The sequence below is a fragment of the Rhinichthys klamathensis genome, unplaced genomic scaffold (assembly GCF_029890125.1).
Source record: "Rhinichthys klamathensis goyatoka isolate OS25496 unplaced genomic scaffold, OSU_Roscu_1.1 h1tg000035l_1, whole genome shotgun sequence".
Taxonomy (NCBI): domain Eukaryota; kingdom Metazoa; phylum Chordata; class Actinopteri; order Cypriniformes; family Leuciscidae; genus Rhinichthys; species Rhinichthys klamathensis.
The window spans coordinates 7,220,240-7,247,842 of record NW_026606583.1 but is presented as its reverse complement, the minus strand read 5'-3'; the positions used below and the strand labels follow the sequence as shown (position 1 = coordinate 7,247,842).

At 37.2% G+C, this 27,603-nt stretch overlaps 1 protein-coding gene across 4 annotated transcripts; it reads right to left on the bottom strand.

The window, feature by feature from the left end:
• col1a1b (collagen, type I, alpha 1b) lies at positions 1-25,845 on the bottom strand. 4 transcript variants are annotated; one of them, XM_056246066.1, is made up of 51 exons: positions 25,633-25,845; positions 24,219-24,407; positions 23,652-23,701; positions 23,419-23,445; positions 22,843-22,938; positions 22,249-22,314; positions 21,891-21,935; positions 21,642-21,695; positions 21,459-21,512; positions 21,290-21,343; positions 21,074-21,127; positions 20,445-20,498; positions 20,249-20,293; positions 20,101-20,154; positions 19,631-19,675; positions 19,276-19,329; positions 18,303-18,401; positions 17,598-17,642; positions 17,392-17,490; positions 16,381-16,434; positions 16,193-16,300; positions 16,038-16,091; positions 14,740-14,838; positions 14,599-14,652; positions 14,359-14,457; positions 13,436-13,489; positions 13,251-13,304; positions 13,089-13,142; positions 12,887-12,940; positions 12,669-12,713; positions 12,035-12,133; positions 11,840-11,947; positions 10,815-10,922; positions 10,582-10,635; positions 9,612-9,665; positions 9,414-9,521; positions 9,274-9,327; positions 8,371-8,424; positions 7,894-8,055; positions 6,934-7,041; positions 6,523-6,630; positions 6,362-6,415; positions 5,545-5,652; positions 4,718-4,771; positions 4,517-4,624; positions 4,356-4,409; positions 3,612-3,719; positions 3,207-3,483; positions 2,921-3,111; positions 1,996-2,238; positions 1-1,352 (listed from the first exon to the last, which is right to left on the bottom strand). In XM_056246066.1, the coding sequence occupies exons 1-51, from the start codon at positions 25,712-25,714 to the stop codon at positions 1,206-1,208; spliced, it is 4,356 nt and encodes a 1,451-aa protein (XP_056102041.1). In that variant the 5' UTR covers positions 25,715-25,845; the 3' UTR covers positions 1-1,205. The 4 variants fall into 4 exon arrangements, with proteins under 4 accessions (XP_056102041.1, XP_056102042.1, XP_056102043.1 ...); XM_056246067.1 differs by lacking the exons at positions 20,249-20,293; positions 20,445-20,498; positions 21,074-21,127; XM_056246068.1 differs by lacking the exons at positions 3,612-3,719; positions 4,356-4,409; positions 4,517-4,624; ... (3 more) ...; positions 6,523-6,630; positions 6,934-7,041.
• Positions 25,846-27,603: the final 1,758 nt, after the last annotated feature.

Here is a 27,603-nt window from a genome sequence, read left to right as displayed (position 1 = left end):
TCCAGTTGACCACATAAACATGCTTTATTTCAACATCCAAAATAATTAAAAACATCTTGAAATACTATACATGTACAAAATAAGTACAGATCCTTTGTTGGAACCATTGGAGGGTTTATTTCTTCCGTGCCCTTTTCTTTTTGCCGCCTCATTTTCAGTTTTTGTAAGAAACCTTTCACTGAAAACAAATCAAACAAACTAAAACAAAAATAAAATCGAAAAAAAAAAGATGTGCATTGCATTTTGAAAGTAGAAATAAAATCCGGAGACGGGGGGAGCGGCATGTACAGACAAAAATAAGACTTCTCTAGAGACTTCAGGAAGGGGAAATGGAAATGAGACGAACTGGCAATCAGTCCATCCACTTAACCCATATCAGATTACAGTATCTAATCTACAGTAACCGACCTATCCAGCTGTTTTATTCTCCTCATCCGCTGACACTTTGATAAGAGACAATTGCATCACATTGACATCAAGACATTCTGTTGACATTTAGCACCAAAAAGGCCCTGTAAGTGTAAGTGACAGTATAAAAATAAGTTTGTTTTCTCTCAAATACAAACATACGACAGACAGGACCTGGAGAGGAAGTAGCACCTTTTCATACCTGTTACTAATCATTTACTTCGCTTGAATAAAAAAAACTGCCCTCGTTTTCCCCCAAAATCTCCATGCACTTTTTTGTCCTGAGGTAGCCTTTATATCAAGATGACATCATACCATTGACCTAAATCTGTTCCCTGTGTGATGTTTTACTTTCAGTTAGAAGGAACAAGACACTTGGCTGTCGTTTGTCATATTTATTCAACACCAGAGAATGGTACATTAGCATTTGCTTGTTTTTCATTGTCCTTTTGCAGTGGTCAAAAAAGTCACCAGGTGGTAGTTTTTCTGTGGACTCCAGGGGGCGGGGCGTTTTACAGGTATATATTATTTTCTTGTTGTCAGCTGACGCAAAGGATTCTCATGAAGTGTCCATGATGGTGATGCTGGCTAACGTAGTGGTCCTCGATTTTGTTTTAAGAATGTTTCTCAAGATGGGAATCACAACAAGCACCGTCTTCAAGGATTCAGGTTTAAGCACATGGACCGATTTGCAGCCGAATTAAGAGTTCAGGCTTTTTTTTTTTTTTATGAACAGGAAAAGATTTGAAGATGACTGCTAGAAAAAAAACAGCAAAGTCATGTCCAGATTTTTCTTTTTACAAGAAGCAGACTGGGCCAACTTCTACACCGAATTCCTGATCAGGAGCACCAATGTCCATAGGAGCGATGTCAATGATTGGCAGACGAGATGTTTTCGTTGTCTTATAGTCAATGACTGTCTTGCCCCATGTGCCAGTGTGTGACTGTGGAAAACAAACAAACAAAAAAGGACAAATTAATGATGATAATAATGACGTTTGTGTGTAGTTTAGCACTTTCAGTTCCATCGTCCTGAAGTCAAAGGGTTTTGGGTTAAATGCCTGAAGTAAGGTCTGTGGTGAACACAAGCTCTTTTCTATTCTTTTACTTGTCTAACAATTAGATATTAAACATCATCAGCCGAACACGTAAACTCATCTACTCACTAGGTGCTTTCACAGCCTCATTGTGTTTATAATCGCACACTTGCAAACTATTCCAACTCAAACTTTCAGAGAATTTTTTTTTTTTTTTTTTTGAAAAACTGAGAGTTGTCGAAATCTTAACTGTGGTGCAGTTCATTTATAGCCTAAATTGAGCTTTTTACTTCTGATTGTGTTTAGGCATCAAAATTCATACGTTTATCATGATGAGCAAAACGTGTTGGAAGCATAAACTTGTGTTGGTCGCAGAGCTCATTTTCTGCAATAATCCTATTGGCTTTTTGTCGAGGGAACCAGGGCGATGCAAACTCATAGGTTGGACTACAAAAACACGTCATCTCTGCAGTGCTCTGTTTAAGAAACATTATGAGGAAGGAAAGAAACACAAAAGAAAAAGCCATGTCAGAGATGGCGGTGTGCTCACCGTGCAGCCATCCTCGCTGACTCTGTATGTAAAGCGGCTGTTGCCCTCGGCTCTGATCTCGATGTCGTTGGAGCCCTGCAGGAGCAGAGCCTTCTTCAGGTTGCCTGTGGCCTCGTCCATGTAGGCGATGCTGTTCTTGCAGTGGTAGGAGATGTTCTGAGAAGCCTCGTTGGACATCAGGCGCATGAAGGTCAGCTGGATGTTAACATCCTCTGGATCAGAGCCATCGCTGCCATACTGGAACTAACATAGAGGACAGGACACCACATTACTTCCTGCATTCATCAGCGAAGATCATGATATATTTCGAGACCACTAGGTTCTAGAGAGCATCTTGAGCTTGAGTGGAAGCTAGAAAATCTTTTCTTTTGTACAAAATTTCAATGTCAAAAATGTGATCATTTCGTGATTAATTCATGTCTTAGAAATAGTGCAGAATCTGAAATATTTCTTTAATTTGAAGTAATAAAATATTTCAAATTCTGCACTATTTGAACAAATTTCTAACTAATCACAATTTTATTAAAATTCACAAGTCACAAAACTTTCCATTAAAAATCCTAAAACTATTTATTTGTTTGTTATTTATGGTTTTCAGACCTTTAATCCAAAAGAAAAAAATGGCCTGTTATGTATATATGCGTACATAAACATCTTTTAAAATGTATTTTTAATGTAAAATGTAATCTATTTTATAAAAGGAAAGGAATACGCGTTTCAAGACCATTAATTCAATTTGTAAGTAATCACAATTTTCAAAAAATTCACAAAACATTTTTCGAAGTTCTTTTTTTTTTTCGTATTTGAACTATAGAATATATATTAAACAGCGAACTGTATTTTATAAATGATCAGCTAAATCATTTCTTTTAGCTTCTGGTCTTTTCACAGTCTATGTATCTCCTAGTATAAAGTCTTGACGTACCTGGAAGCCATTAGGCATGGACTCTCCGAACCAAACATGCTTCTTCTCTCTGATGTTCTTGCTAGTGTACCAGTTCTTCATGGGGATGGTGGTCTGAGATGGGCTGACGCAGGTCTCGCCAGTCTCCATGTTGCAGAAGACCTTGATGGCGTCCAGAGGAGAGCCCTGGTTGGGGTCCACCCAGTAAGATCCTTGCAGGAAAAACAGATTTAAGTGAATCTCAAATGCACGATCATTTCAATACATCTGAATTTGATCTACTGCCTTAAAGCGAGTCCATGCTTACCGCTCTTCCATTCAGGATGGCACATCCTCAGGTCACGGCACATGCGGGCAGGGTTGGCCTGGGTTCCTTCAGGGCTACGGATGTTCTCAATCTTCTGGCTCAGAGATTTCAGGGTGGTGTCCACCTCAGCATCACGGTCACGAGCGCCGGCATCATCAGCTCTGTAGCCTCCACGTAGTGGATCTGGACCCTTCTCGCCCTGTGGCATGGGAAGGAAGGGCTCACCGATGCCAGCAGGTCCAGGAGGACCAGGAGGTCCAGGAGTACCAGGAGCACCCTAATTAAGAGAGACAATATCACATGAGTACATCCACTTGGATGGTATTTAGATCTGTTAAAACAGAGACAACTAAAAATCTTCAAAGAGACAAGTTAGCAGTAAAACTGTGTTGATTTCAGACTTACAGAGGGTCCCATTTCTCCAGTGCGACCACGGGGTCCAGGAGGTCCAACGGGTCCAGGAATACCGTTCATGCCATCCTTACCAGCAGCTCCATTGGAACCAGAAGATCCCTATAAACAGATGGAAATATTTCACTACAAGTGAAATAAAACTGTGCTAGAGGAAGTGTTTATGAATACTAGAATACTGTTTTCAAGTTGAAATTGGGTATAACGCATAACAGTGACTGTAATGTGTATTTTAGCAGTGGGAATGGCATATGTTGAGTTTTAGTATTTGGATAGGGTCAATGGGCTAGCTTTGGGATATTTGTGATTGGCCTTTGTTTGGGCTGGTTTTGTTAAACAGATTCTGGCAAACATCTAATTTAGTCTTGCACATAAGAAGGAAAGTCATATGAGATTTTAACTACATGAGAGTGAATAAACGAAGACAAAAATGTTTATTTTTCTGTGAACTATTCCTTTAAGTCATGTAGTATAAACCAAAGAAATTGAAACCGAGTTTCTCCCAAGGTGTTTTTTCTCTACTACCGTCAATGTCACTTTTGTCTTAAATATTTAATGCACTATGAGATGAGAACAAAACTGGAGCTAAATTGAACTGGATAATAATGTCTTGGAAATTAAAGTCTTTTCATAATTGATGAATTTCCTACATCGAAACAATCTGTATTGTATAAAGCGTTATAAAAATAAATTGCTCGACTATTATTTAAGTGAGGTCATATAAAATGTGTTACTTACACGAGGTCCAGCAGGGCCAGAGGGTCCGGCAGGTCCTTGGTCACCAGGAGATCCCTAAAAACATTCAGAAAGCATCAAATATAAGAGTCAGTTTTCACTCTAACTTGAGAAATCCACTTCGAGTGGAATCAGCGTGTAACTGTGACACTATGCTCACTTACAGGAGGGCCAGGAGTTCCAGCCATTCCAGAGAAGCCACGGTGTCCCTTCATGCCTCTCTCTCCAGCCTCGCCAGCCTCACCCTTGTCTCCACGTGGACCAGCTGGACCCTGGATGAAGAGAGATGAGAATGATCAGACTGGCGACGGATTACAAAACAAAAACTACAAGATGAATAAATGATACAAATGAGAAATTCATACCAGGGAACCACGAGCACCAGCGGGACCGGCAGGACCAGCAGAACCAGCAGGACCCTGGAAGGAAGCGAGAGAAAGAAAAAAAAGAACAATGTTGAACATCCACAACCATAGCATGATATAATTCATCATAATACAGGTGAAACTCGAAAAATTTGAATATGGTGCAAAAGTTCATTTATTTCAGTAATTCAACTTAAAAAGTTAAACTAATATATTATATAGACTCATTACATGCAAAGTGAGATATTTCAAGCCTTTATTTGTTATAATTTTGATGATTATGGCTTACAGCTTATGAAAACCCCAAATTCAAAATTAGAATATTGTGAAAAGGTTTTCATATCTGTAAGCCATAATCATCACAATTATAACAAACAAAGGCTTGAAATATCTCACTTTGCTTGTAATGAGTCTATATAATATATTAGTTTCACTTTTTAAGTTGAATTACTGAAATAAATGAACTTTTGCACCATATTCTAATTTTTCGAGTTTCACCTGTATATCAATTTGTCTTATAAAGGTTTTTAGTGTTACAGTGCAGAGTTGTTATAGTTAACTAAAACCAAAAAATATTTTCATTACTTGAAATATAATAAAATATCTCATTTCCATTCAGATTAAGTTAAAGTACTAAAATAACTCAAATTAACCAAAAGTAATAAAACTTTTTTAATGAAAACAGAAAATATAAAAATAAAATCATTCAAAATAATAATGAAACCTGTCATTTTGGTATGGATGCATTATGTGTATATATTCATTTTTAAAAAATAAAATAATTCTGGTAAATTTTTCAGAAACAATTCTGGGATATAAAAACGTACAGCCTCTCCACGATCACCATTCTTTCCGGATGAACCCATGGGACCAGGAGCTCCAGGAGCACCGGGTGGGCCAGGAGGACCAGAGTTGCCAGACTCGCCACGGTCTCCCTACGGCAAACACAAAAGTGTTTTTAAAACTGGAAGCACCAATTACATATGTCATTTATCAACAACTTATATGCATTCATTTATTTAGTAAGGGATACTAAACAAATCCAGATAGCGTGACAGTAGGGTGATAATGACTGTATATTACCCTATAACCATTAACCGGTTTTATATATATTTATGTGTTTGTATATACTGTATAAATATTTTTTATTAGGTGTCTAATGCTATGCATCTAAAGAAATGTACTTATTGTGTTCATGTTGTACTGTTTGCTGCGTATGGGGTTGGGATATGGGTATGGTTAGGTTTAAAGGTAGGTTAAGGGGTAGTTAAGATGTATTAATTACATTCAGGCATTTTTAAATATAAGTACATCATAACTACATGCATGTACACAGTAAGTGCATTGTATCGCCGAATGATTAATTTAAATGTTAGTACACAGTAGGTCGCTTTTCTTCACTAGATAATATAAATTGTCTTGCGGTGACGGTGAGATAAATTATTTTTTTAAAGTACAAAATACAAATCTTCCAGTTAACAGCCTCTGAATTCAAAATAAGGTCATAAAAGCTGCATGCATATTAATTATAAAAAGATTTTTTTATTTTTATATATACATTTAATGTCAAATAACTAAAATATTTTATAGAATGCCTTGATTGGATAGGAGGATGCCTATGTAAGAAAGTGTGATTGCGCTTACCTTTGGTCCAGGTGGACCATCACGGCCAGGAGCGCCATCATGTCCAGCATTACCCTGTGGAGAGGAGTGACATAATGAAAACAACTCCATCACACTGATTGTACAGAATGTGGCCCTTTTGTTTAACATAAGTCTTCTATAAATCTATAAAGTTTGCCCACCTCACGTCCAGCCTCACCAGGAGCTCCACCCAGTCCAGGAGGGCCCATGGGTCCAGGAGGTCCACGCTCACCCAGAGCCCCAGAGGGTCCCTGCTTTCCTGGCTCTCCCTGAGGTGATGGGGAGTTGAATGGATATTATGAAGGATGGCAAAAGTTTACTGAAGTCAAAAACTGCATTTGCAACCCAGTTTAAAACAGTAACAGAATATTTTCACATCAGAATGAGGAGAAAAGTTTGGGCTTGGATGAACAATTTGCTGAAATGTTATGCAGACAAACATGTTTTTTTATAAACGCACCAATGACTCAAGCGCAATATGACCATGAATGCACATTAAAGCAAACAGGGTCCATTTAGATTTTACATTGACTTTATCTATATTAAATAAAATCTGTTGTTTAAGCACTTACAGATGGTCCAGCGAGACCAGAGAAACCTCTCTCTCCTCTTTGTCCAGGAAGACCAACAATACCACGGGATCCAATAACACCAGGTGGTCCAGAAGAACCAGGAGGACCCTAAAGACAATGGGTTCAAAAGACTCTTAATATTCAGGAATATCACCGATTTGACTGCACTAACACTACAGGATAAGAACTAAATTGAGCTGGATAATGACAATATTGTCTACTGTACAGCTGCTTCATAGCTGATTTGAATTTGTTTCATTATTGATGGACCCTGCAACATCAACACTGTTTTGAATTGAACTGAATCAACATTGAACTGACTTGAGCCTGATAAGGACACTATTGGATTCTTCTGTAGCGCTGCGTATAGCTGAATTGAGCTTGTTTACTGATGATCATAATTAGAGCTGCTTTACAACTGAAATTTAATTGGTTTCAAAACTGATTAGCTTTGCAAAAACTAAAGACACTGTTATTGAACTGAATTGAATCAACATTGAACCAAATTGAGTGGTTCAGTGATGCTATTGTCTGTTTAGAGCTGATTTAGAGCTGATATTGTATTCATTTCCGAACTTTGATTAACTTTCCTGCTTTTTTTTTTTTTTTTTTTTTACTGTGAAGCAAACAGACTGTATTGTATAAAGCGCTATTCATGTGACTTGACAGCAGAGCAAACTGAAGGTTACTTTCTACTTTGTAGCTGTGGTGATAAAACTATATCCGCTTTTCCACCGTTACACCGGCCGAACGGTTCCAGTTATTTTCCACTTGAGCTTGGTTCAGGACGGCGCGATTACAAACAATTATCGGCCTGTTCTCAGCACGGTTAACTAAGCATAAAAAAAAAAGACCATATCCATATGGGCCGGATCGGCATGGAATGGAACGGTTAAGCAGTGAGAATTGTTTGGCCTGATTGTGGAAAAGCGGCTTATGGTTGAAACTATGATTACTTACAGCAGGACCATCAGGACCAACACTACCCCTCTCTCCAGCGGGTCCTGGGGGTCCACTGGCACCGGCCTCTCCAGGGCGACCAGCGGGTCCTTTCTCACCGCGGGCACCTCTTTGTCCTTCTTTACCCGCACCACCATTTGGGCCAGGGGGTCCAGCAGCACCCTGAGAAAATATGACATGAAATTAAATGATTTGAAGTCGGACTCATGAAAAGCTAAACAACCTAAAGAGAAGCTTGTAAACACTAAATATATGAAGTCAATATATGTTAAGTATTCGTTTAGACCAGGGATTCCCAAACAATTTTGTCAGCTGAACCCATTTTGGCCTAAAATATTTACTTCGAGTATACTTTGAAGTTAATATTTGAATAGTTCAACAACACATTCACATGTAAATCATTTCATATTTTTTTTCCACGAAACCCCAGGTTGGGAAACCCTGGTTTAGACATTGTTTAGAATAAACAATACTTACAGAAGGACCTGGAGGTCCGACTCTACCAGCAGCACCAGGGAAACCAGTAGCACCCTATTAAAAATAAAGACACTCGGAAACTGTGCTCACTGGCAACAGAAACATGCTATGCAATATCATATCAGAGCAAAGTATATACACCGGCCACTAAAAAAACTATTGCTACATTTAGTATGACTGTATGTGTATTTAAACAAAATATCAAACCAATTAAAAAATATTCATTTCATAGAAAAGCATGTTAGGGGTTAAATAATGAAATACACATGTGGTTAGAACACCTGTGTGAACTTGAATAGAACTGACTTTAAATCGGATAAGTTTAATATTTTATGCAATGGAAGTTATGCATTTGTTGTCCAAATATGCTTAATTGCTAAAATGTCTTGAGGTCTCTGAATAAATAGCCTCTAAAAGTCCAGAATATTAGACTAAAACTAAAACCAAAAATGTAATTTGAAATAAAATAAATGTTAACTGTTGTTGTGCTGTCGTGTGTGGATGCACCGTAAGGTTTGCTAACTAATTTTGTTGTAAGTTATGCAATTACAATAAAATGGAATAAAAATTTAAATAAATTAAAAAATCTTAAACTTATTTTATTTTGAGCTAGTCGCCAAGGCAACAGTTTAACCTGATGTAATAAAATAACTAAAACTAAAAAAAGGGGGGGGGAAACTAGACATAAAAAAACAATAAATAAATAAAAATGACAAAACACAACAAAATGACCAAAACTGAAAAATACATAAAATATAAATAAATACTATGTATATATGAACTATAATAGGATCTCAATAATACTAAAATAACACTGATAATAAAAAAAAGTTGTTTTAAAAGTATAGAGTCTAGTTCTAATATCTAATTTCGTAATAAATGACTGATAGCATTGAATCTTACAGGAGGTCCAGCACCACCGCGAGCACCCTTAGATCCAGTAGCACCAGCAGGTCCCTGTTAAACACAACCACCGATGATAAGGATATTATATAGGATGTACATCTATTTAAGCACAACAGAAAAGTAATAACGTTAAATACCTGTGGGCCGGGGGCTCCGACGGGTCCACCAGGTCCAGGAGCTCCAGCGTCTCCCTTGGGTCCGGTGTCACCACTCGATCCCTTAGCACCAGGTTGTCCATTGGCACCCTGCATTCACAACAGAGACACTTAAGCTCAGTGATTTTAAATACCACATGGTAATTGATGACAAATGTGGGATGAGACTGTTATACTCACAGGAGGTCCAGCAAAACCAGCAGGTCCAGGGGCACCTCCCTCACCACGCTCGCCCTGTGAAGATACGAGACAAAAAAAATTTAAATGACTTGTATTAAATCACTCACATTCTGTATAATTTAAATGCAATCATGTAAAGCCTGACAATTAATAGTCTGAAAAATCCATTAAAACTAGTGCTGTTAAATTGATTAATCGCGATTAATTGCATCTAACAATTTAAAAATTTTGTTTACATAATATGTGTGTGTGTGTGTATATATATTATTAAATTTATATTTATTATATAAATGTCTGTATGTATATACTTTATATATATATATATATATATATATATATATATATATGCACACATGCATATATGTTTATACACATATATATGTGTGCATATGTGTATACAGACACACTTTTACCTATTTTTAAAAGGAACAGTTTATGTTAAACCTATATTTTTAAACTAAAATATTTTTATGGCTCATATAATATGCTGTAGGGAGAATATGGAGGTTAAACTCAAGAAGGAATGAAACAGAAGCTCAAACTGAGCAGAAATATGCAATTTGGTGCATTTGCTGATATTTATATGGCCAAAAAGTAAGAGGAAATTATGATAGCTTGTAATATAAATCAATGAGATCTTTATAAATGTATCAGACTACTTACATGAAATGCGTATAAATATCAGCTGTCTGTCACTCTATATCTCCCAATAATATGTCTTAGTAAGATGACAGTTTAAGAATTTTGCTAAAAGGCCTTTTACTTGATAGAAACCATCAATCAGATGACATAAGGCATGTAATGGATTGTTCAAAAGGTTTTGAACATGATTTAGAGGCCTTACAAATATACAGGGTTTTTAGGGTTATACAAGGTAAAATTGTGTGTGCAATTGCATGCAATTTAGCATTATTTTTTGGTGTTTATGTCCATGTTTCATGAGGTTTTCAGGAGCATCCTGATAACTTACAGGGGCACCACGAGGGCCAGTCAGTCCTGGAGGTCCAATAGCACCAGCCTCTCCCTAAAACACAACCACAAGAGGAGAATCATACACAATGCTACGAATGGATCAGAACTAAGGCACAAAAAAACGACATTTTTATTTCAAAACCCGCAATTAGAAAAATTATTTGGAGCTTTACGATAGGAATGTAAATCTTTCAATGCTAATTACCAAATAAATGATTCATATCTCTTTACCTTCTCACCAGGAGCACCACTGGGTCCAGAGGATCCAATAGGGCCGGTCATACCACGCAGGCCATCCTTGCCAGGACCCCCATCAGGGCCCTTGGGACCGCCATCACCCTAAAGAGGAAGGACAACTGTTGTGAACACACAGCAGGACGTGACATCATCACTACACTGAACACTTGCTGTCAGTTTAATTTCGATTTGGTAACAAGTCACTACCCTTGTGAAAAAGAAGCATGCTTAATTGTATTTAATATGCACTTGTAGTGCACTTTTAATATTAAAAGCATAATTTTAAAAAACTGTACTTGCATATAATATAATATTAATAACATATATGGCCACTTAAAAAGAGTACACTTTCATGACTATGCTTCTTAACACACTTAAGTACACAGTTTTACTCTAAAGTACATCTTAAATCATTATGTTTTAATCATCTTTTGTCATGCTTTAAAGAAGCACACTTATTTTGGCGTGTTGACTAAAGCACACGTAAAGTACTTGATTATAATTTTATATCTGTACTTAAGTGGGTCAAAAAAGCTGTTCAACTAACCGCATTTAACATACATTTAAACTATAATACATTTATTTAATTGCAAATAACATGCAAACTGAACATTACATTCAGTTCACACTTAAAATATATTTGGTTACACTTTATTTTAAGGTGTCCGTGTTACAGTGTAATTATACATTTAAGCACTGAGTAATAATAATGAACTACATGTATTTACTGTAGGGTTAAGGTTAGGTTTAGGGTAATTAAGCACAATTTATAGTAACTACTATAGTAACTACATGTAACGTGCAACTAAGACACTGTAAGATAAAGTGTTACCATATATTCTTCTGTAATATAAGTAGACTTTTTAAAATAATGCTAAATTGTACTTCTTTTTCACAAGGGTATGTTTGCTTGAAAAACAAGGTTGTTATGCAAAAAATATTTGATGGCAGACTATAAAAGTATTCAGAGTCAAAATCCTTTAAATGTGAGTAGAAATCTGGACTGTTATGATTCTTACTCTGTCTCCTCTGGCTCCAGGCATGCCTCCAGTACCGCGCTCTCCAGGCATTCCCTGCATTCCAGCAGGACCAACACCACCAGGGGCTCCAGCAGCACCAGGCTCTCCCTAAACGCACACAAACACAGAGAGAATTCGATTATTTATCAAATATCACTATTCTGAGGCATAATTCTATCCAACTGGAAGTCTTACCTTAGCACCATCATTACCGGGAGAACCAGGGGCTCCACGGGCACCGGCAGAGCCGGCAGGTCCAGGGCCACCACGCTCACCAGGGAAACCTCGGTCACCCTGCGTGAGACATTACAAATATCATTCTGCTGTGTTTCATCCCAGCTGACTAACAGAAACGGTATACTAGAGCAGTGAGGTAAGCGGTAAGAGGAAAAGCCAACATATTGTTTACTTACTGTTAGAAAATAATAAAAAATACATTTATTGAGGTGTATAATTTTTTTAATACATCTATATACAAGAAATACATTTACTGATGCTGCTTATATATAAAGCGATATATCTATCTACTTAAAACTTTTATTTAAAAAAATTCAAGATATATTCCTAGAATACTTTATAGGTTTTTCATACTATGAAAATTTGCTTCTCAGCAAGTGAATTTATTTTCTTTTAAGGGTGTTAAGATATTTTTACTGAAAAACAATGCTGATACTTAGAGAATTATTATTTTTGCAGTGTAAGCATAATAGTAGTAATAGTAATAAGGTAAAAATAGAAGTCAGATTGTTCTTATAGTTTAATAAGTGCAATTGAGCTTGGATGAGAATTAAGAATTGATTTTGTTTTCTATTTAGAAAGAGATACTCACTCTTGGACCAGAAGGACCAGAAGGACCACCTTCACCAGGAGCGCCCTGTTGAACAGTGAACATCATAAATAACACTGAACAAAAATACTGCACTTCTTTATAACCAACATATTTGTGATTGCATAGAATAAATAAAGAAGTAAGGGCAACATATCATCTTATGTTTACAATTTGGTTGATTACTGTAACCTAAATTTAAATAAAGTGACCACACATACCTGATCGCCAGGTTTGCCAGTCTCACCAGTGGCACCCTGTGTACCTGGCAGACCCTGTAAGAGAATAAACATTGATTGCTTAAGTTCCTTCAAACGACTAAACCAATTACAATTAGCTACTAATCTTAACCAGTCTGACCAGTAAACATATTTTCATCTAAATTACACTCAAAGTAAATATAAAAAGGGTGTTCAAGCGTACCTGGAAGCCGGGAGGACCAGCAGATCCCTGTTCTCCCTTCTCTCCGGATGGTCCCTATGAGATCACAGACCAGTGAGAAAGTTAGAGCAGAAACAGAAACAGTTCACATTGCCATGGCAGTTTTTTTATCATATCAAATTTAAGAGGTTTAAGCACACATACAGCAGGTCCAGGAGCACCAGGCGCACCAATATCACCATCTTTGCCAGGAGCGCCCTATAAAAACACACAGAAACAAACACTGCATCATTATAAGAAGATTACCCTCTTTTCTAAGAGTTTAAAGCAATGCTTAAGGCTGCATAAAGTTCAGAAAATACTACAAATCTGTGTGATTCAGTACGTACCAAAGCACCAGGGGGTCCAGCAACACCTCTCTCACCACCCTTACCAGCCTCACCCTAAGAGAAATAAATCAATGTATTAAACATGTCATTAAGCAGTTTGTAAATCTGATATTCATAAAAGGAATCTTTTTATTTTACAATTGAGTAAGAAATAAACCCTGTAAACCTGACATATCAAATAATATTCCGAAAAGGAACAGTCTATTGAAGCTTTAGACAATATATATTGTTTTTGAGAATTATATTTATACATCAGGCTTTTATGGATCATATAGTATGATATAGTGAGAATATGAAGCTCATACTTGAGGGAAAAACACCTCAGGCCCAAACTGAGCAAAATTATGAAGTTTGGTTCAGATGCTGATATTTACGTATATGGTCAAAAAGTAAGATGAAATTCTGATAGCTTGTAAATCAATTACTACTTAAGGACTACTTACATAATATTCATATAAATATCAGTCATAACTCTATATCTTCCAATAATATGATATTGAAATGCTCAGTTTTATGATCAAAGCTCTGTAGTTTTAAAACATATCATTCAATACAATACACGGATGATGCATCAAAAGCCTGATGGATCATATTTGATACTCCCATTTGAACTCCATTTTCTTTCTAAAAATGATGTATGATTGATTAAGTAAACCTAAGTTGCTTCAGTCCAGTAAATGTTCGTCTTCAAATATTAAAAAAGTCTAAACTATCAATCAGAAGACAGAAGGCATGTAGTAGATGTGTGTGCAACAGGTTTTTCAGCAAAGTTTTGATCATGTTGATAATGTAGAGGCCTTGATAAAGAGGACGTGATATAGTAGGCTCTACAGCGTTAAACGTGTTGTCTAGAGAAGGTTTGATTTTAATCAAGATAAAGCTATTTAAATATATAATTCATAGCTTTTTTTGTAGTAGCTTACATCAGTTCCTTTGGGACCAGGGAATCCCATCACACCAGGTGCACCACGAGATCCAGAAGGTCCTGGAGGTCCGGGTCGGCCATCTTGTCCAGGAGCACCCTACGGGTAAAAGAGGTTCACGCAAAGTCACAAACTTTACTTTAAATACAAGATTTAGTGTCTCATATGAGTCTTATATTGCATACAAACAAAAACAAGCAGGGAATTATAATGTATATATATATATATATATTAGCTTACAGAAGGTCCAGCTTTGCCATCAGGCCCAGGGCTTCCAGGGGCACCAGTCATACCCTACAACAAGCATCGGGTTAGGTGAAAATACAGACTATTTATACTACTAATATGGTTTTACATAACATTAAAGAGCCTATTTCTCACCTTAGATCCAGGCATTCCTGGCTCTCCTGGGCGACCAGACTCTCCAGTGGCTCCTTGAGGTCCCAATGCTCCATTAGCTCCACGCTCACCAGGGGAACCCTATGATTTAAATGGCCACTTTTAGTATTTCAGCAACAGCAATCTTCCTCTACAGGACCCTGGACAGCTCCTTCTCAATGCCTTAAACAGCATTACAGTGAGCAGTCAGGACTAGATTGAGTGCTGTGCTGTTAATTAATACATTAAACCCCAGATTAGTCTGTAGTTTAATAGCAGATGACAGTGAGCAGTCAGGACTAGATTGAGTGCTGTGCTGTTAATTAATACATTAAACCCCAGATTAGTCTGTAGTTTAATAGCAGATGACAGTGAGCAGTCAGGACTAGATTGAGTGCTGTGCTGTTAATTAATACAGTAAACCCCAGATTAGTCTGTAGTTTAATAGCAGATGACAATTTTAGATTTGAATGTTGATATATGGGTTAAACTAAACTGAACTATGTAAACCTGACATATACTTTTATGTAATTTCAGTCCTATTAAATCATATTAAATAATATAATATAACTTAAAATCAGATTTATTATTGTTTTTGAAAGAAGTCTCTTCTGTTGACCTAGGCTGCATTTATTTGATCAAAAATACAGTAAAAACAATAATATAGTGAAATATTATAAGAACATGTTTTCTATTTTACTATATTTTAAGATGTAATTTATTCCTGTGATGGCATTAATATTTTTGTGGAAACCCTTTTTAGGGTTTTTTGATAAATAGAAAGTTTAAAAGAGCAGCATTTATTTGAAATTGAAATCTTTTGTAACACTTTTGTAATACAAATCTTTACTGTCACTTTTGATCTATTTAACGTGTCCGTGTTGAATAAAATTATTAATATCTTTTTTTTTTCTTACCCCACGGTTTCCACAAAAATATGAAGCAGCCGCACAACTGTTTTCAACATTGATAATAATCAGAAATGTTTCTTGAGCATCAAATCATCATATTAGAATGATTTTTGAATGATCATGTGACACTGAACACTGGAGTAATGATGCTGAAAATTCGGCTTTGATCACAGGAATAAATTACATTTTAAAATATATTCAAATAGAAAACAGTTCTTTTAAACATTTTACTTTTTTTATTATTAAATAAATGCAGCCTTAATGATTCCAAACTTTTGACTGGTAGTGTAAGGCACATTTTAAGGTTACCAGATGAAACATTTACTAAAGTGTTCAGAGATACAGTTTAGCAAGATTTACGGCTTTGATTTGTGAGCTCAATAATCTTACCCCGGGTCCAGGTGCTCCATCACTACCAGGCAGACCACGGTTGCCAGGGGCACCCTTTTGAAAAGAAAAAAAAAAAAGACAAAAAGGTGAGAAACAAACAAGCAAAAAAAGCATGCTGGAATCGAACTGTCACAGTTTTGGTAAGGTTAACCTACACGGGCTCCAGGGGGTCCGACAGGTCCTGCACCACCAGGCTCACCACGAGCTCCTCTCTTTCCTTCCTCACCAGAAGGTCCGGAGAGACCTTGGGGTCCAACTGGGCCCTAGGACAGAGAATAGCAACTATTACTATTACAGGTTTCTGTAAATATTAGGAAATTATCTATGCTTCAAAGCTACTTACAGGTTCTCCCTTAGGACCGCCATCTCCCTTAGGGCCTTGGAGACCTGGATCACCCTGGAATTAGAGCATAAGACGTAAGATATCTGATCTCAGCCCACTGTGCTTTTATTCTTCAGACTCTTCTGTATCCAAAGCAACTTAATGTACATTTATAAGCCAGGAAAGAGGTTAAGTGTCTATCTCAAGGGCACAGAGAGTGTTATTTTTTAATCAGATCTATAACACCTAAAGGCTGGAATACACCACACAACTTATTTATTTATGCTATAACTAGTAGTAAAGAGGAAAAGATGATCAGTTCATGTGCTGCTTGCAATCTGTACTTATTGTTTGAATTTTATAATAAAATGGCAGAATTAGAAAGCTGAGACTTTGTTTCATAACAAAAGTAACAAAGCATAAAGCTTATTGCGATGTATTGGATGGGAGGCACTACAAATAATGGTTTGTTCAATACAGCATAGACTAAAAGATCAATTCTTCGGATTTAAGAATCGATATTGGTTCATCAAAATGAGAATCGATTAAAATCGGTAAATTGATATTTTCAACCTAGCCCTATAATGCATGTTCTAAAATCGACTTCAAATATCAAATATTCTTGATCTGCACTGACTGAATGAAATCACAGCCTATCACACTTTGTTTTGTAGATAATTTCAGCTTTAGGTGGGCTATCCATTTTTGCATTTTTCATACATTTTATGCAAGATCATATTTATCCATTGATATCTTAAACTTTTAGGCTAAAGCTAAAAAAAACAAAAAAGCAAAACTGAGCCTGTACCCATCATACACTGCTGTGTCAATTCTGACTGCCAATAATCTGCTGACTGGCTTTGATTTTCGGATAATAGCATCTACTGATTGCAAAACCGGAGCGAAAATCTGTGCAAAAGTGCTGTGCTGTAATATCAGTTTCAAAACTAAAGATAGCATATCTGCAATCCTGAAAGCACTGAAACATTACTATACTTTTAATGCATTCTTAATAAAATCCAGTATACATACATTGTTTCCCTTGGGGCCAGGAGCACCAGAAGGGCCAGAGGGTCCAGCTGGTCCACGGGTACCTGGGAAACCAGGAGCGCCAGCAATACCAGCAGCACCCTACAAAACATCATTGCAAATCATCGTCCCATTTTGCCATAAACAGCATAAATAAAAGATAAAGACAAATTGGTGTGGGATATTATATATTACATATAAATACTTACAGGAGATCCTTTGCCACCAGGACCACCATCACTACCAGGAGCTCCCTGTGCAGAAAAAAAGTGAAGTCATGTTCATCTTATTCTCCACACCATTAAATTAACTTATTTAAATTCATTTAAATTATACTCCAATCACACTTTGTTTTGTAGATAATTTCAGCTTTAGGTGGGCTATCCATTTTTGCATTTTTCATACATTTTATGCAAGATCATATTTATCCATTGATATCTTAAACTTAAGGAGCCCCTAAAGGGACATGGTGATGATAAAAATATGAGATGGGAGAAAATAATATATTTCAATGCTTTTGCGTACCCTTGCAATAGTTTTGCGTTCCCATGAGAAACGTTGCATTCAAACTCAAAAGTTTGAACAGTTTCTCAAAAGCATTGACATATATAAATGTCCTCCCATTTCATATTTTTTCCATTACCGTGTCCCTTTAGGGGCTCCGTACAATCTCTCAAGTCAAATGTATTTGTATTTAAAAGACGCATTGTTTCAAAGCATTTTTACAGAAAATTATTTTAGAAATAAATGTTGTATCTTCATGTCTTATTTAGCAGATCATATACTTTACAACTGTAATTTAAACGTACCATTATTCTGTTGCTATATGCAAGCAAATTTCCTGTTGAAATGATGTTCATTTAAAATCTTTCTAGCAAATACACACAGTGGTGTTTTGTGATGCAAATACTCACAGCAGGACCGGCGGCACCAGCGGGTCCAGGGTTACCAGGCTCACCACGGGCTCCCTGGGGTCCCTCTGAACCACGGCCTCCAGCAGCGCCAGTTTCTCCCTACAGACACGAAAAAAGAAGAAAAAAACAGTGAATTGTCAGTTTATTTATAGGAGGGTGACTCCCATGGGTATTTCCAGATATTAATTTAGTAGACACTTCTATCCGAAGAATATTTTATTGGTATATTGAACATGCAACAACAGGGTCAAGAAACAATCAGTTAGAATAAGGAAGTACGTATAGCTTGTTTAATCATTTTTGCTTTGCTTTAATGAACATGACAACTGTTGGCAGCTGTACCAATCCATGACCATAAAAATGTTGTATTGCTAATGTACTTGTGCTTAGTATAAGGTACATGTACTTACTATAGGGTTAGGGTTAGGAATTGGGTTTGGTTTAGGGTTAGCTGCATGCAATTATTCATAACTTAGTGTTATTACTACAGTAAGTACATGTAACATATGTAACAAGGACACTATAAAAAAAAAAAAGTGTTACCCAAACCTATTTTGCTGGTTTTGAGGTGGCATATGGGTGACAGGTTTAGGTGTGGGGTGGGTTAAGGTGTAATGGAAGGTCAACAGTGTAATTATAGATGTAACTACATTACATGCAGGTAAATATAAGTACACTGTAAAAACATGTATGCACACAATACGATCTACTGTTTTGTACTGTGTTTTGTATATTGCACTGTGTTGTGTTTTGTGAAATGTGTAGCCTCGTATGGACAAGTGTTGTAAATTAGCAGTTTTGCTATAACACTAAAAAACAATGTATCTGGTTTGTCCAATGCTGTTGTTATGGCCATATCAAATAAATAAATAAATAAATAAAATAAGTGCACTGTATCAAACGATTAATTTCAATGTTAGTACAGAGTAGACACTTCAATAATGAAATCCATCATTTGTAATGTGCACCATACCTTAGCACCAGCACCACCAGGGAAACCAGGAGCACCAGCAGGGCCGGTGGGTCCCTAATGTAGCAGAAAAATAATAATAAGTGAATTAAACACACTATAATACATCAAAGTGATGCTTTGATCACTGTAGTAGGTGTAACAATATATTGTAGTACTAATAACTAAACTATTATTAACACAATGATTACTTGAATCATTCCTCCAAATCAACTGCTTCATTTTCACATCTTAAATAACATTAAATTTAGTATCAATAAAGATATTGTGTATAGAGTATTGTGATACTTGAATTATCAATAGATTCTTCTAGTAAATAACTGCTGTATTACCAGAATATTGCTCTTAAGAGACTTACGGGAGGTCCGGCAGCGCCAGTGTTGCCATCATTACCGCGAGCACCCTGCAGAAAACAAAGAAACAAACAAAAAGATTACAATCGTTCATCGTTATGAACCAATAATGACACTGAATGATGGCCTTGAACCCTGCCTGAAGATTTTGCCTTTGAAAAAGCCAAAAAGATCAACAACTCTCTCCAAAAGAGAGCATTTCAACCTAATGCCTCAAGGACTCTCCAGAACGAGTGGCAGATATATTTCAATTAGTTTTGATTATCTGAATCAGAGTTAAGAGTTAATTTGCATTGAGTTGAGTTGCATTGAATAAGAGTTGAACTGCATTGTATAAGCAGAACAGTATATTAGATAGTATAAAATGAGTCAGTAGAGGTGAATATGTAATGCTCTGTTGACTCTACAGTAAAAATGAAGGATGGTTTTTGTTCTCTACTCCACAGTGATAGTAATGCATGGATGTGACACTTACAGAAGGGCCAGGGGGTCCAGGGCGACCTCTCTCACCGGGCAAACCACGAGCACCCTGAAAGAAGCAGATGGAGGAGGAAATGTGAGAAAAATGGCATCATTTCGAAGAACTTTTCATAGACTTTAAATCCCATCTATAAATCACTCACCATAGCTCCAGGAGTACCATTCTCACCAGAAGAACCAGCCTCTCCCTGTTACCAGAGAGGAGACACAATCAACAGAGAATCAACACTATATCAGCACATCTGTAAAGTCAAATTAGCATGCATGTTTACAGACCGAATCTGACATCTGCATGTATACAAGAACATACAAGAACATTCAATTGAAAAAAAATCTAACCTTGGGTCCAGCAATGCCAGCGTCTCCCTTAGCGCCATCTAGACCAGGGAAACCCTGCAAGAGACAACCGATAACATTGCATTGTTACTTAACTGTTGTTAGTTTAACTTCTTCTATTGCTCTCCTCATGGTTAAAAAACGTCTGCTAATGATTAAATGTAAATGTACATTAATAATCTATATATAGAAATATATATCGCAGACAGTATTGCAAAACACAAAAGTGAAAAACACATATGGTGGTTTATGGATAAACAGATAAAAATATGTAGTATGCAATATGTCATAAAATAGAAAATAAAAAATGTATTTAATAATAAATCAAATGTAATCAAATGTGTGCATTAATCTATCTATTTCTATATATCTCTTTATATCTATATATCTACAAATATATATGGTCACACTTTAGTTTAGGGTCAAATTATTGGGTGATTAAGGGATGTAGAATATGGTAGAATAATGCATTAATATGTGCTTTATAAGTACTAATCCACAGCCAATATCCTAGTAATATGCATGCTAATAAACAACTAGTTAATAGTGAGAATTGGACCCTAAACTAAAGTGTTACCTTAAACGTGAATAAACAATTTAAAACTACAGTAAAAAGGTAGGGTCATGCTCACTCTGTGTCCCTTGATGCCAGGGAGTCCAGGGGTTCCTGGGAATCCACGAGCGCCCTGTGAGAATATAATCATGAGGAAAGTTTGAATCTCTTTCCACACGTTTAAAATGTTTTCATTCCAGTGAGCATTCTTACACTGTAGTATAATACGTCATAAGTTGACTATGTCTGCAATATGGCAGTAATTTGTGTGTATAAACGAGGAAAGCATGAGCACCTGAGGCCCAGCAGCTCCACGCTCACCAGGGCGACCTGCTTTGCCAGCTTCACCCTGAGGAAGAGCAGAAGAGAGATGAGAATAATGCTGTATTATCTGAGTTTGGCTCGTCTGACGGTCTGATTCAGAGGTGATTAGAGTGGACGCAGTGAGAAAAAAGAAAACTCACATCCTCTCCGTTCTTTCCAGGAGGACCGGAAGCACCGCGAGAACCCATTGGACCCTGCAGGCAACAACAGCAGAAGAATAATGTTCACAAGCTGCTGGTAAAACATGCATGTTTAGTAGCACTTTTTCTTCACTTCACAGTAAAACTGACACTAAAACTCAGAAGCAAGTGAAAGATACTCACAGGAGAACCAGGCTCTCCAGGCTCACCCGGGGGGCCAGTGAATCCCTGAGGGCCCTGTGAAAAATACACACAAATACAGTTATATATCAGACGGGAGATACTGGATGGATAATATGCCACATGAGGTTTATAGTTCGGTTTACTGGCAATACTCAGGACTTCAATGTTAGAACTAAAAAAATGAAAAACAGACTAGCTGATTTATTTGTTCTAAGAAAACAACAACATTTTGTACTAGAATAGACTTACAGGTGAACCTGCAGATCCAGGGGGGCCACGAGCTCCCATGGGGCCCTATAAGAGAGAAAACAACATTTTAAATAGAGATAGAAAATTAACGTAGATTAAACACTACTTATATTCTATATCATGTACGTTTTTGTAGTTTAGAAGGCAGTGCAAATGGAGTCCTTTGAAAGCCGAAATCTAGAAAGCGAGGTGGCCGATTACAGATATAATGCAGGTATATGGATAATAAAAGTTAATTATGATGCACACTAAAGTGCTGTGAATCACTGTGTAAAAGTGAGTAGTGATGCATTTCTGTCTATTCTGTGTGAGATCATGAAGGAAAGGAGGACGAGTGGGAAAAGAGAAGCTGACGTACTGGTGGTCCGGGAACAGCAGGGCCGCTGGATTTCTCACTGCCATAAGCCATCTGGGAAAGGAAAGACTGCAGGGAACAAAGAAAATTAATGAGTGAGGGTTTGCTGTTTCAATATGCAGGTTTAAGGTTTGTGCTCCAGTGAGTATCATTTCATCATTTACTACTGTACTACTAAAGGATAGTTTTCCTTTTAATCTCAGAATATTAGACACTACTACACTGTGTAAATGCTATAAAAATCGGTCACAAATACCTCAGTTATGTCAAACCATATTTTGCTTTTATAGAGTGCATCATGTGCTTTTATTCCTGTCGACCCATAATGGAGAGAATGATGGGAGCTGTTCACATAGTTGGTACTGAACTACAGAATCACAGAAGCTTCACGCACTTTTAAAAACGTATTATTTATTTTTGAATGCCAAAGAAAATAACCTATCGGGCAGCAGAACGCAATTTAAAGATCACAACAAGATTTTTGTTTTTGAATACGGGCCAACGCGACAAGATTCTCTCAAACTTACTCATAACCATGCTGACGCAACCAAAGCAGAGTCACAGTTTTACAATGTAAAAAATTTCAGCGTTGCTTACTCCGCCGCCGAGGCCAGCGGTTCCAGGAGGACCAGGAGGTCCAGGGAGTCCGTTCTCTCCGGGAGTCCCATCTCTGCCAGGAGGCCCTGCAGGACCCTGAGAAACAGACAGCGGAGATCCATGAGCGGCAAACAATCAGAACAATGACACATCAGCAAAGCTGCACACATTTAGCCAACTCTTATTTCAGTGCTGCTGTGATGTGATTCACAAGTGATCCATTTAATCCTTATAAGAATATATGTTTTAAGAAAAACGGTACATTATGCATGTAAAATATCATATAAAAACTGAAATTGGAATGAGTAACACCATGTTTATTAAACAAATACCTAATCGTTCATGTTATGGAGGTCAAAGGTCAGCGAGACAAGTAGAGGTCAGCAAGTTAAAAGCCTCAAATGCCCCAATTCTTTGCATTTTGCAACAGATTTTCACATCAATACAAACTTTTTGACTCATAGAGACTTTGTACTCTTGCAAACAAATGTGCAATTGGTCTTTTTTTTTTTTGTACTAGTATAACTAGTATACAATGATAATGATTTAGTGTTCAAAAACAAATACTCTACTCACTGGGTCTCCGTTTGGACCGACAGGACCCTAAAAAAAAAGAAAACATTAGAAATGTTATGACACTTTATATTGGTGTATGCTGTAAATATAACATAAAGGGGTCTTTTATGTGCTTAATTTACATGTATACATGGTATGGCAAATGTAAAATTAATTATTAATTTATATATATATATTCTTTTTTATATATAAATGAGGTGCATGATGAAAAATCCAAATAAATTCCCACTAACCACGGGACCATATGGATCAACGGGAGGCTCAGGACCTGACGTTTCTTCTTCTATGGAATAAATGTAAAAATATTTCAGAACTGTGCCACCTTAAATCAGCTCAAGTAAAGATATAGATAAACTCAGAGGACTGATCCAGAATCTCAAAAATACTTTCATTAATAAGATTGCCAAACATTATTACTTCCTTTGATGCTTAAGAGATCAGTAGTTAAATAGTTCAAACGTCATTAAACTTTGCATATTTGATTGCACAGGAACAATTGATCTACTATGCATTATGTACTGTTCACAAAAGTACAAAAAGAAAAAGAAAAAGTATAATAAGCCAAAAAGCTATAAAAACTACAAGCAAAAACATCCTTAATCCCTCAGTCCCATGTAAAAGCATCAGTGGTGAGAGAGAATCCAGTGTTGTGTTTGCGCTCCACAGGTCTCCGACATGATGACAGGCCAATGAAAGATATTCCCCAAAGCATGTGGTTGAGTGTTTGCACACTTGAGGGCGACAGAGCTAGTATGACCGCGAGGTGCGTGTGACTGGGGCAAAGGTGGAGGTGAGTGTACCGTCGGGGCAGATGGGGCAGCATTCTCCATCGGGAATCTCTGGATTGGCACAGTCTGATGTATCCTCGCAGATCACCTCGTCGCACATGATGGTCCCGCTGTCGCAGACGCAGATTTGACAGGGCTCAGGTTTCCATACATCCTTGTCGTTGTAATTCTGACCTTCCAATGTACAGCTACCGAACGAGACTGTAAAGGACAACAGCTATGAATTAGCACAGTACAGAATTGTCAATCACTTCAGCAAACTACGCTGGGAATGATTTGAAGGGCCGACAGGTCCAGGGGGGCCATAACCATTTCGACATTTTATGTTGAAAAAAGATCAAGAGCACCAATATTTATCTGCCACATATATAGCTAGAACTAAATATTGGCTTGCCTCTAAATCAAAGTGACCCATTACAAAAAAAGTAGTTTAACTGAAACTTTAATTGAAATGTTTTCTGGTTTAAATAAAAGAAAATATACACTTTTGTTTTACTTACAAAAGAACACATATGACATTTATAATCTGAAGGCACAAGATAAGAGTCTCACTCTTGCATATGCAGAGTCTCCAAACTAAACAGTGATGATATTCATACGTATACAGAGTGTGACGCCATATTTATTGATTTTTTCATTATTATTATTTTAAAAGAAAGGAAGGAAGTTAAGCTAAAATGGCCTAATGGGGCGTGGTACACAATGATGGATAGGCCTCATCGTGTTTCAGACCTGTCCAGTATTAACATCCACCGCTTGGTGGCGCCAAAGCCTTGTAAACCACCGTCACGCCCCGCTCATTCCCAAACGATGAAGTGAACACCAAAGTTTTCCCTTTATCAAATTAAACGCTTCTTTGTCATTCTAAAACGCTGAATTGTCTCTCTATCGTTACACTTTAGCTGCCGTGTAGGCTCAAAAACGTCAATTTTACGAGTGACGGGTGCACCTAGTCTATCAAGAGACAGTGTAATCCAGAGATAATCGGTAAAATCCCGTTATAAAACGATAAAAAAGCATGACAGAATACAAACAGGCGTAAGAATGAGAGGCTATATGACATTAAATGCACTCTCTCGACTCGTTCTCTCTTCTCTCATCCGTGTCGCGTTTTTCCCTCAGCGCATCCTTCGCTCGAGGACATCACATAGTGACGGAACATGTACGTGCACGCGCGCAGCAAACAAGCGCTCGAGGAAGGAACACAATTCCGCGTGCATTGCCAGGATGGGAAAAATTACAATTTCTAGAAGATAAAAATGTTGATGAGAATAAAAAGGTAGTTTATTTCCCCCTCCTCGAGACATTCCCAAGAAGTTTTAGATTGCAGGTCACTTGCAACAAGCTGAAAATTCCCCCTCTTGAGTTCTCCAATCTCTTCTGTCAAGCATCTTTGCAAAAGCAGGAGTAAAAATCATATACTCACTATCTTCCTCTTCTTGTCCTTTCACCACTAGGACCGCTGCGGCGAGCAGCAGCCCTAACCGGATATCCACAAAGCTGAACATGTCTAAATATTAGACATGTAGACTCTTTGAGGCAAGGGGAATCCTGTTTTGTCCTCAATCATACACGTAGGGTCCGGTCTGTGTAACTCCAATCCAGACCCTAGCAGAAACTCCCTACTGCAAACAAATGTTTGACCCTGGCTTTTATATGCCAAAGTTTTGGGGAGGTGCTGAGTGCGCAAGATATCTGCTACATGTTCAAGTCAAAGCGAGTCCCTCCTTCAGCCAAGACTAAGGGCCGCCTTAAAACATGTCAAACTATTCCGAGTCCTCATTACAACGTGGACATTTTGAAACATGGAGAAGTGTGTCAGGGATTCTGGATATATCATGCTGAGAAAAGATATTAAAGGGATCAAATCGTCTTTCTCTGAATCTCGTGGATGTCTAGATTCAGCAGTTTCAATTCGACTTGGACAAGTTGGACCCTCTTATTGGATGTGATCATTTCATGTTTAGTTGCCAAATGATGATCATATGTAGTTTCTTTATTCTTTATGAATTGAATTACTGATTTCATGCTGAATTTGAACGAGACGAGGGTTTGAGGAACATTTTTGATGTTGTGGAGGATTGGGACTGAATGAAGGATTAGATATTAGGGTTTACTCTTTCTCTAAATGTTAAGAAATGTGAACTCTGTCATCGTTTACTCGCCCTCATGTCATTACAAACATGTCATGTTCTTCAACACAAAAGAAGATGATGCTTTGAAAAATGTCATACAATAAAAGTCAACTTGTTTAGGACCACAATGAACTCTCTCGCATGGCCATATTGGACCAAATTGACATTTCTGTTTTTAAGTTCATGAGCTACAATTGAATAAAAACTATATGAACATATAAAAAAAGGGAAGAAGAATAGAATTCAGCTGCATTCAAATGCATCACTGATATTAAAATAACACTTTTATGCGATGATACCAGACAGTGCCACAGTTGAGATGTGAAGTAAGACATAGCCATACAACAACATAACATGAATATTTGTGCAAATGTCCATTGCATGTCTGAACATATGAGCAAAGCTGTGAGTCGTTAGCTTTTACATGTGCAACATGTTAAGCAGAGAGAAGACAGAGACAAACAGAGAAAGAGAGAGAGAGAAGAACATCTGGCATTATATCAAACCACTCATTGCTCTGTGGACACGTAGCAACTTCAAGAGCCATGGCCCTGTCTGACCTCCTTTTCTCACATCTTTACATTTTAAAATGCATTGTAAATTCACGATGAAATGCAATAGGAATGCAGAGAGATGGTGGTGGCCTTGTGACAGTTCATATTTTATTACTGCGTATAAATGTAAAGATGTTGCTAATGAAAGGCGGACTATAATGTGGATTGAGTTGAAACCAGTTTAATAGATTTCTTTCAGAATGCTTGGGCAAAACAAAACAGCCTAATTATTTTTATTTCTCTATTGAATTAATAGCATTACATGCAAAAGCCTGAGAATCGTCTTCAAACCCCCAGGATGTTAGACTGGCTCACACGTTAGCAAAGACTTCTGTCATCTTTTATTGTGTGGATGGATATAGCAGAGTATGGATCCGGTCACAGGAAAACCATATGTTGATGCTGGTTTTATACGCTCGGGCAGAAATCTGAAACCCTAGTGCCTTATCAAAGCTGAAATTAAAAGCTGCTTTTCAAAAACCCTTTTTTTGTGTGTGTGACCACCAGTCCAAAACAGGAATAGGCATGTTATTGAGCACAGCAATAAAACTTTTCTTTTTGCAGCTTCCAAAATCGTATCATGTTTCCAAGTATTTATGTATTCATTTGTTAAATTGTTGGTACATTGAAAAAAAAAAAAGTACAAAAGCTGTCACTGGGGCTGTACCCTTTCAAAAAGAGTGCATATTAGTACCACAAAGGTACATA